At 40.7% G+C, this 11,382-nt stretch overlaps 1 protein-coding gene across 1 annotated transcript; it reads right to left on the bottom strand.

Annotated features, from left to right (window-relative positions):
- Positions 1–3,936: 3,936 nt before the first annotated feature.
- On the bottom strand, positions 3,937–8,455 carry LOC146456392 (uncharacterized). The gene is made up of 4 exons (XM_085092920.1): positions 8,203–8,455; positions 7,078–7,276; positions 5,020–5,484; positions 3,937–4,482 (listed from the first exon to the last, which is right to left on the bottom strand). Exons 2-4 carry the CDS (start codon positions 7,118–7,120, stop codon positions 4,343–4,345), a joined length of 648 nt encoding a protein of 215 aa, XP_084949046.1. The 5' UTR covers positions 7,121–7,276; positions 8,203–8,455; the 3' UTR covers positions 3,937–4,342.
- Positions 8,456–11,382: the final 2,927 nt, after the last annotated feature.

Below are 11,382 nucleotides of genomic sequence, written 5' to 3'. Positions count from 1 at the left end.
TCAAAGAGCTATCGCGTAACAAAAGCATTATTCTTAAAAAAATCTGATAAGGGGAGCACAACCGTATTGATGAGCAGACAAGACAAACTTAACGAGGGTCAAGTTCTACTTGATGATTTAAAGAACTACCGACCCCTAGACAAACCAATGGCTGAAACTACAGCCAAAAAAGCTCAACAACCTATTAAATCACTGCTCTCAGAAGGCCACATTGACGAAATGACGGCTAAATGGCTCTCTCTTACGCCTGATACTCCGCGAATTCCAGAGTTTTACACACTCACTAAGATTCACAAACCGACACTTGTCGGAGGACCTATTATCTCAGGGTGTTCCGGCCCTACAGAACGGATCTCAGCATTTGTTGACCACCTTATTCAGCCAATAGCACAACAACAAGCTTTGTATCTTAAAGATACGACAGACTTTATTAACTTCATCGAGAAGATTAAACTGCCTAAAAGTGCTATACTTGTTTCAATGGACGTCAGAAGCCTATATACACGAACATACCACAACAAGAGGGTATTACCACTGTATGCAATGGATACGAAGAATTTCACCAAGGAAACCCTCCAGTTCCCACCAGAGATGGGAGATGCTTAGTCTGATCCTACAAGAAAACTCGTTTCAATTTAACGGGAAAGATTATCTTCAAACCCGTGGAACAGCCATGGGCACGAAAATGGCCGTAGCCTTTGCTAACACCTTCATGGCCAAAATAGAAAAAGAAATACTCAGACAGAACAGCATTAAGCCTATCTTTTGGAAAAGGTTTATCGATGACGTCATATCAGTATGAGATACAAGCAGAAACAAAATAGAAGAATTCCTTCTAAAAGCAATTCCATCCCACAATCAAATTCACGGCTGAAATCTCAGAAACAGAAACTACATTCTTGGACACGATAGTGTACAAAGGTGTCAGATTCAACAAGGATTCTATCCTTGACGTGCAAACACACTTCAAGCCTACAGAGACCTTCCAATACACGAATTTCTATTCTTGCCACCCCCAAGCGTCACGAAAGGTTTTATCAAAGTAGAAGCGTTAAGGCTTCTAAGAACAAATTCCTCTGAAAACACTTTTCAAGAGAATATGAGGAATTTTGCAACACGCCTCAAGAATAGAGATTACCCAGCTACAACTGTAGAAAAACATCTCTCGGAGGTCATTTTCACTAACAGAAAGAAAGCACTGGAACAAAGAAACAAAAATGCACGTAAGAAAATACTGCTCTTTGTAACACAATACCACCCTGCGTTACCCAACCTCAAGAACATACTCATGGGGAAATGGCACCTTATACAGAATCAACCATATCTGAGAAATGTCTTTAAGGAGCCTCCCCTCATTTCATATCGCAAAGGAAAATCCCTAAAAGACACTCTTGTGTGAGCTAAGCTATAAAGGCTTTAAGACCAATCTATATGCGAACTGCAGGAGTCATGCAGGCCCGTCAACACTTTTAAACCCCAACGAATCTGCGTATCGAGTAGCCAGTCAAGGCGAAACAAAGCTCTTTCAGTCATAGAAGTTTGTAGATCTCTCAATACTTCTCCCATAACATCTAGAATACTTCGCCGAAATACATTCTCATCAGCGGCCATCTTGGAATCGGAAAAAATTTTTTTACGCGGGAAGATCATCGAATAGATTTTCATAAATTATAATGTAGAACTAGTTCTTACCCAGGTTCTGCTCGGTTCCCCGTTTGAGCCACACCCCCATCAGAACAGAAATTGAAGCAACAGAACAGAAATTGGATCGGTTGTTAATTGTGTTGTAATTTCTGTTCTGTTGCTTCAATTTCTGTTTTAATGTCTTTATTTCACTTCGCGTGTCTTAAATTCTGTTCTGTTTCTTCAATTTCTTTTGTGATATGTCAATTACCGCTCCAATCTCGTTAGAAAAGAATTTGATTGCCAATAAGAAAAATTGGCGATTCTGCATAACACAATTTGAAACATAATTTTGGCGGAGATCACCCCTCATAGAAAAGTGGGCCCTCGGTCGCCGAGTCCTCTCGACGTGCGAGAAAAATCTCTAGCCCCTGATTTTTATATTATTATTTTTTGGAGTTGAATTTACATGTAAACTTAATACTAATTAGACGGTTTAGTTTTTAATTTTTCTTTACTTTGTATCCAATTCTGTACATAAACTACATAAGAATTCGGCTATCTCTAAAACAGGGAACGGGGAATGGAGGAATGGGGAATGGGGAACGGGGAACGGGGAATCTCTAAAATAGGGAATCTCTAAAAGGGGGGATCTCTAAAATAGGGAATCTCTAAAAGGGGGAATCTCTAAAATAGGGAATCTCTAAAAGGGGGAATCTCTAAAATAGGGAATCTCTAAAAGGGGGAATCTCTAAAATAGGGAATCTCTAAAAGGGGGAATCTCTAAAAGGGGGAATCTCTAAAAGGGGGAATCTCTAAAAGGGGGAATCTCTAAAATAGGGAATCTCTAAAAGGGGGAATCTCTAAAAGGGGGAATCTCTAAACGGGAGAATCTATCAACAAACTGGATAAATCTAAGAACGTTTTAGAAGTAGAGTTTTTCCTAAGAGACATTTACAGCATTTGCCAACAACCAATAATGTTATTGACAGTTGTTGTCATAATTACTAGATATATAAGATAAAAATAAATTGTTGTGGTCGCTTGCCGCAATATCTTCGGTAGGGGTGGTCTAAAAAAATTATGCCAATCGATACCAAAGGGCCACATACAGCAAGAGAAATCGAATTTTCTACAGCATCTTACTGCAAAACGGTAAAGATAAAAGCGCAATTGAATCTCTGAATAAGCCGTAGACTCAAAATGACTGGAACTGGAACCGGGCCTGGCATCTGTAACACGCGTCGACCATCATTAACTGGACTAGACAGACGTCTTTATCTAGTGATCAGTTCAAAAATGTGAAATTTGCGTTGTTTGTGTTGCGATTGATCCATCAGCCCTAATGGACTTACAATGATGTCTAATAACAAAGCCCTAACCAATTTCCTTTTATGCCTTTAGAAAGTTGCAACAAACGCCCTCAATGTTTTTCAAGAAAAAAAAGGTTTCACTGGTTAAGGAAAAAATTCACCTTATCTATGATGTTATCACTCAGGTACCAGACATGCTTATCTCCCTGGGATAAAGACATGTCTGACGTAGGCCGGAAGCCACCCAAATTGCAAATGCTAAATATGTTTTCATTGTGTCTGGCTGGTTACGTTTCATGGCGTAATTAACAAGACTAGTAATGAGAATATAAGGTTTAATAGCGTCTGCTTTTTTATGCCAAAAAGACAAATTCTCTTAAAGTAGTACCAAATCGCAGGAAATGGCTGCAAGAACGTGTTAAGATAAGACATGTCATCCCGACCTTCGGTCGACCTTTTTACAAGTCCGTGGCTTCAGGTCAACATGGATAACAATTTCAAGTTTCCATTGGCGTTTGCCAGCAAAAGAAAAAAGCTTGAGGCGTTTGATGGGCTCCCAAAATTTAGCTGGGACGAGATTACGAGCCAGGAAGTAATTGGTCAAGGCTCATTTGGCGCGGTGTTTATTACCCAGTATCAGACAACAAAAAAGCCTGCCGAAACAGTGGTTGTAAAAAAGCTTTAGAGATTTAAGAGATTCCCCCTATTAGAGATTCCCTATTTTAGAGATTCCCCCTTTTAGAGATTCCCTATTTTAGAGATTCCCTATTTTAGAGATTCCCCCTTTTAGAGATTCCCTATTTTAGAGATTCCCTATTTTAGAGATTCCCCCTTTTAGAGATTCCCTATTTTAGAGATTCCCCCTTTTAGAGATTCCCCCTTTTAGAGATTCCCTATTTTAGAGATTCCACCTTTTAGAGATTCCCTATTTTAGAGATTCCCCGTTCCCCGTTCCCCATTCCTCCATTCCCCGTTCCCTATTTTAGAGATAGCCATAAGAATTCAGATTGCAACTGTGAACCCAGAAGTCTACATTTCCGTTTGTGATTACCAGCTCTAACACAAATAACCATGGACTCTGGTGAATTGACCGATTCACAAATTGCTGTTAGGTATAGGTAAATCTTTTGAAGAAACATTGTTTTCCATGATCGAAGTATTAAGAAGTATTTTACTCAGCGTAAAAATTGTGCACATTGACAATAATCTAAGTGTTAAGTATACTTTCCGAAATTGTTGTTTAAACAAACATTCGACGTCAGTTCAATGTAGCAGGCCCTCCTTTGTCTTCCAATGACTGCATGTTTGAAGTATGACGAAAACAGTAAACACAACGGAATTTTCCAGTTCTCAAGACGCGCGACACGGCAGTTGTAATTGACTGTATAACGTCTTCAGTCCTTGCATCAGTTTGGATTCTTAAGATTTTTTCGTAAAACCGGAAGAAAAAGTAGCCCAATGATCACGAGACATAAAAACAGAGCTCCACTGACAGCCACGAAAATTACTGCTGGTGATATGTCAGGAATGATGTCTTCCACTGAAGCTGAAAAATAAAACAAAACAAAAAACTGATAATAGAAGCCGGTGAACAGACCATTACTTTTTTTTTAATTGAACACCGCGTTTAGTTGTTATACGTTTAATTGGAAAAGATACCCCTTTACGGGGAGTATGCGAGAAAGCACACTTGAAATCCTTAAATTATGAATTTTATAATAACAGGAACCACTCAATAATTCTTCTCTCTCGGACCCATACGTTACTTGGATATGTAAAGGCCCCTGGCTTATGAGTGAGTAGGTGAGGCGAAAGCTGGAAATGTCACCATATGAACAAGAACGACAGACGCCTTTCTTGGTCTGCGCACTTCCCATGGTTAAGTGATTCACCTCATCAAAGATCTATGTTTTATACAATTTTGAGGTATACCATCTCCCTAACTGCTTGCACCTTTTTTTGCCTTCAAGCGCGCGTCTAAAGAATTCAACTACGTTGAAACAGAGTCCCAGGCGTGGAAGATTCAGGGAAAATTTGGGTGGCATTGCACAACTGTAATCAAAAGCCACGCACTGTATCGTACCTTTGTCGGCTAATTTTTGCCGTCTCTGGTCATCAGTGTGCGTTGAGTTTTGTTGCTCATTGTTCAGAAGCATGGCATGGTTTGATTGTGCTGTGTCATTGAGAATCTTAACGGAATCCATGCTCCACAGATCACTTGCGTGAACGAAGTATTCAGATAAAGTCTGTTCTTTTTTAATACCATTTTCCTCCATTTTTCTGGCTGGAACACCAGGAATGTTTTGCCTTGGAACACCTGGAATATTTTGTCTTGTAACAGCGGATTGCTGTTCATAATTCTCCGAGTCTTGTGAGCCGGCACCAAGAAAGGGTACCTTTGTTAAAAGTCTTTGAGCCGGGGCTACAGTGGGCATCAGCATCGGGACACAATACCCAACAGGGTTCTTAAACGTCGCGTAAGCTAAGTTGCATTTTAATCCCTTGCCACAACGACCCACGATATAGCCGACACCACCACATGTTTGACCTATAGAGGAAGAAGAAAGAATTTTTCATTAACCACATTAGACCGCAACTCAAAGGGGAAGATTCTTTTATCACGGTCGCATTTGTCTGAAATAGACGACAACGAGATCGTAAAACCTAACTCTGGAGATCTATTGATTTGAAGTGCACTGAACGTAAATGTACAAAGGAGGCTAGTCGCAGATCCCTGTTGGGTTTTGGCTGTGTTACAAATCAGTTTTGAAAAAGTTACCTTTAATGAATAGTGTTGTAAAAGAAAAGATTATGGCGCTGCAGGGCTTGCTGTGACATCATCAAAATGGCAGATAATTAAGATGGCTGCCACCTTGGATTCTTTTAATCAAATTAGATCTAAAATATTGCGGTAATTTTAAATTATAATCCTGAAATTATGATTGGACTGACGATAACTAACAAGAGTATACGCGTAAAATGTCCAACTAGTGTACCGATAAAGTCATAGATTCCATAAAAAAACTGATCCTGAAACCGGGGGGAGGTAGTATCATACACCACGAGGTTCAAATCCCTTACCCTTCCTGACACACTAGTTTTCACCAAAATAGTGTCCCTTTGACATACATAAAACAACAACAACAACAACATAAAACAAATTGAGAGTGATGTATTATTCAGTGAGTGACATAGTCATACCGCGGAAAAAAGGAAATCCGGGCTCTTCCAAAGGAGTCGAACCGATTACTAGTTCGGATGCTTTACCACTGAGCTACCAGAGACTCGTGCATGGGAGCTAAGGCCATTAAACTAGGCTCATGGGACAAACATCCTGTGTACTGCTAGGATCGGAATGCCGCCGATGCGCGGCATATGCGTAATAAATATGAATAATACATCACTTTCGTATATTTACCAGGCTCAAATAAACCATTACATTTATTTTACACCAAAAAAAAATTGGTTCAGGGTCTATTTTTACGACCCTTCAATACTAAAATGTTACTGATTTCGTTATTCTTTCGCACCCCGCAAGGGTTAAAAAGAGCACTTCTTTTGGGCGGTGCCTCCCGGTACAGCCCTGCTATATGAAGTACCCTCTGACTCCTAAAGCATTTAATTCTCAGTACAATATAATAATTGTTATACTGCGCACCGAACCCTCTACTGAAACTTTAATCCCTTTGTGTTCGCTGCTATAAAACAAAATTGCGCCCGACATTATGAAGTACAATTATGGAGTACAAGAGATGACGATGCATTTTATGTTCTATTGTAGAGAATAAGTCGTTTAAAGTGGGGAATTTGAAATGATACCAAATCTACGTAACACTTCCCAAACGATTTTGCCCATCAAATGCTAGCCTTCTACGAAGACGCTCTTGATAGGCTGGTAGGTCAGGGGCAATAGTGGGGTTTTTTTTTTCTATTGCATCCAGAGATATCACGTTTGATCAGCTAGTAAATTATTCAGATATCTTCTTTTTACAGAGTTTGAATGTTTCAGAAATTGATCCATACAAAAATTATTTGTCATCGGAATCCCATACAAACCCCGTATAAAATTCGCGCCAAGCGCGCGGTCCCATTTGAGCGATGGCGGCGGCGGATAATACACACGCAAGTAAAACTTATTTACCGTGAACCCTAAAGCACTTGGTGCAGCAGTTACACACGTCCATTGTAGAACCAAGCAGACAGTTTGTCTCATTTCTGCAATCGTCGATCGCACATGGCTTGCACCCAAGAATTCCTCCACCTGTGATGACCGCTTCGCATGTCAGCAGAGCGGCTGCCAAGATCAGAATATGACCCCATCTCAGGGTCAGACGTATTTCCTGGCAAGAGAGTATTAGGTGATGTTAGAGTTGCGGCTACAGGTGCCTCAAAACACACGATCTATATATCTCCGGAAAAAATCGTTATGATTCTAAAAGAACTTTGCGTTACCTTCTCTGGCTAACGCCATACCATTCCGTCAACTCTTGGTCACATATATCACCATGCAAATTCAAAACAGGTGAACCGTTTTGGGGGATATCAAGACATGCTTTGCAGATAAACTTTCTTTAACAAAACGAAATATTTGATGTACGCTCATAACACGATAATGTTACATTTTTCTACTGAGTACATTTTTGCGGCACTCAAGGGATGACAAGCAATTTCTTAATTCCCTCTGGGTTCTTCTAGCAAACTGTGAGAGCCGGAAAAGCCGTCTATGAACTGCCCCCGTGGATGCTTTTCTTTTCGGGTGCAAAAATGTTTTCTGCGTGCCGTCGTTTCAGACACAGCTAATTATCGAAAAGATTGTTGATAACTTCCCAGCATTTGTAGTCTTTTTGATATATATATATATATATATGACCAACCACAACTCGGGCAATTTACTCGTATGTTACTTGTGTGCATCCTGGTGGCAACCTGCTGCGCGATTGAAATAATCTCTAGTCTATTAACTTTGCAGGTGGGGTAAGAGAAAGTAAGCAATGTTAAAAAAGATTAATGGAGGATTAAACTAGATATTCTTCTAGCCAAATCCAATTACAGTTACATTTATTCTTCGGCTTTGTTAGCGATAACAATTACATTCACGTTTTTAGTTGTTAAATGTATGTTTAATTTTTCAACCTTATTTTGGATCGTTCGAAACAGGTCAAAGGCGGTCCGTCCCCTAAATTACCAATAAAACGACCAGCTAATTTTAAAAATTCGAAATTAGATCAAATCTAAGTTTGAAGAAATATCTTTAATTTGCTCTTACCTTAAAATCCACCTTTAGAATCGTCCAGACTACACCACAAATTGTTCCGGCGTTCACTTCACAAACTCTCCTGGAATGTCAGTTACGTTCCCCTTTATAGTTTAAGGGGGACAAGATGAAAATCGCATAAAAACTTCGCTCATAAAGGCAACTCTATATGTCCAAATCAGTAGCCAGATGATGTTCATAAATGCGTAGTTCAAATAAAAGTCATGTTCTCCCCCGATCTGGGGCGATATTTCTGCCAGCTGAAGGATTCTGGAGTGGTACCAGCAGGTTGCTTTTGTACAAACACAATGTATGCTCAAGGAGCGTGACCGTTTGATAAGCTTCGATGTTTTTTGACGGGTGCCTGGAAGATGAGATCATTTTAGAAAGATGCTGCTTGTTCTCTGACTTGTTTTCTGAAATCTGGTGAACACAACAAACGAAGCGAAGAAGGTCTCAGGGAAGGGTGGGGGAAAGAATAAAACCGTAAGGCCCATAATCGAGCTCAAGCCTCCCCTGCTACAAAATACAGGCGTCTCTTGGGGCGAGAGTCGCCGTATCATCCTTCTTTTTTAGGGGTCAAGCAGCAAGGATAAACAGATGCAACACTTGTTTCCAGCTGTAGCGGCTGCTGTACAAAACTGTTATCATCTTCCCATGGAATGTTGAAATAAACCATCGAAGGTTGGCATGAATAGAGTCGGGCTCTGTAACTATAGTTATCAACAACTTAATCCGAAAGGAACGTTTGATCATGAACGACGGTCAACGGAATGTTCAACGATCGGCATCGGAGGCAGATTCAAGGGCTGGTCTAGCTATTCCCCTGTGCCTAATTAGTCTTCAATTAACTCACATTTATCTAAAATGTACATCCGTAATTTTAAATTCATCGCAGTCCTAGTGTACCAGGAAATTTTAATTTCTCGAGCGCTTTTAATTTGCTGAAGTAGAGCGACTGATTCATGGCTTCGACATAGCATGCAGTGACTGACGAAGACTTTTTTTAGTCTGTGCGCTGTGTGAACTGATAGCATTTGAACCGCTCGTATTCACTTCAGGATCTGCTCCTGGTTCAGTTACAGGGTATGTGCGAATAGTCCTGCTGTACCAATAGTGCAGGGGATATTCTTCAGTATAATACTGGAAATGAATGAAACTCCGGATGTGCTTATGACATTCTTCCGTCTTGGACGTATCTTCCTGCGACTGGAGGGGAACAGTTCTATGTGTCTGAACGGTGTGCCATGTATGAGAGAGCTGGCCATGGGCTGAACCCCTTGGCGGAGCTTCCTCCGTACGAAACTTACTATGCAATCCCCTCCCCCTTCCCCCACCCCCCCACTGATCCAACACCTTGTGTCCACAGCAATCACGCAGAACTGGGAGCGTGTGCTGAGTACCCGTAGAAGACCAGGCCTTACGTAACATGTGACATGAAGTGACTGAAAAGTACAAGTGTCACAAGCCGATACACTGGATGGAGGCCCGTCACGGGAAGAGGTCCGTGCGTTGTTCCCCATGCCATTGTTCGTCGACTGAATCATTTCTCCCCTTGTGGCACAATATGAAGAATGTATCAGTCTTTCCTGGTGATAAAGCCAGCCCTCGGCTTGGTCTGAATGTATGATAACGGCCTGATATTTCTGAGGCCATATTCAGCTCTCAGGCCCTGTTTGTACGGTTTCGGGTAGCAGAGGCACCCGCACCCCTGGCCCTTGGGCTAAAACTTTTCACTTCACTTACTTGTTTCAAGTCTTTGAGCATGTTTGAATAGTTCTATTATCATTATCCGCGCTTACACGAGGATTGTAAACCCCGGCAGGAGCGCCTTTTCTCACTTTTGGCTTGCCAGCCTATGACTTTTTGTGGTAAAACCGGATTAAAATCCAGACAGATAAATATAAACGAAAGAGGATGATCTTTTGGTCAATCAGTGACCTCAGGAGTGGACAAAGGAAAGAAATCCAAAAAGCGGAAAGGTTCCGAAATGTTCAAGTTCCGAAATGGAGATTTAGTAGGTCAGCTTTGTTTCGGTAAAAGTCGGAACAACTTTTTCCATATTGATATCAAAATTAGTCGGGCTGCTCCGGGATCCATTCAATTTTTTTCACTTTCCTTGCGCACGTCTTATTAGAAACATGTAGACTCTTTTATCGATTTTATCCTTTTTAGTTTTTATTTTTTAGATAGCTGTATTTGTAATTTTTTTTGTATTTTTACGTTAGATTTATGCAGGGCCTCACTGAAAACCACATTTTGTGACGTGGGCTCCCTGTTAAAATATCTTATTTAACAATTATTATTATTATTAACTGTGATCGTCCCTCATTTGCTGTTTCACCCGAGTTTACATTTCACTCTCTAAGAAAACTGATAAGTTTCACAACACCACCACTGGTTTCCTGGCGAAACACCGGTGGTGTCGGTGCGGAGGTCGTTTGTTTTCCACCAATTTTTCGCCAAATCGACTGTTCAAGTTCGGTAATTCAGCTTCGCGAGGCCTTGTTTCGGCGATCAATGGGCAAAAAAACTTGACAGATCTATGGGTCTTCATTTTTGTTTCCTATTCTCTACCTTGAAATACATTGAAGACTTCGAAAAATCGGTAACAAAGTAATTTTTTTGAGAGAATGGGCTGCGGATAAACCCCTCCCCAAAGGCCATTGTCAAGACTTTTAACATAACCCCTCCCCGCTCGGGAACAAGTTGTTTGCTACCGCAACAAGAGAACGGACCTAATCATAAGCAAAGCCGCCAGTGAAGGTCATCTCCGGAATGACAAGAACACAGACAAAAACAAGTTATGTTCTTTCTTTTAATCTTTAGTACAAACCATAACGATTCGGTCCAAAGACGGACCTGCAAACATCATATGAACAGAATACGAAGCGCTATGGCCTGTGTACAAACCTTTCCCCCAACAGAAGTGACAGGAGTTTTCCCGGTTTTAATCTCGAGGGGAAAAGCATCTGTACGAGGTGTCAGCGCGCGCGTGCATGCAATGTACATATCGTTTTCTTTGATAAAATATATACTCTTGTCCACATATCTGCGATTCTATACAAACGGTTTTCATGAAAAACTGGACTAGGTTGAAATTGCCGAGAAATTTACAGATGAAACTCAACCCAACCTAGACATAAACATCCTATCTCGTCACGAGAAAACGTAAGAACCGCAAATATTCTA

The sequence above is a fragment of the Pavona decussata genome, unplaced genomic scaffold (genome assembly GCF_977016875.1).
Source record: "Pavona decussata unplaced genomic scaffold, jaPavDecu1.1 SCAFFOLD_254, whole genome shotgun sequence".
Lineage (NCBI taxonomy): Eukaryota > Metazoa > Cnidaria > Anthozoa > Scleractinia > Agariciidae > Pavona > Pavona decussata.
Note: the sequence above shows the minus strand (reverse complement) of the source record. Positions and strands in the feature narration are given on the sequence as shown.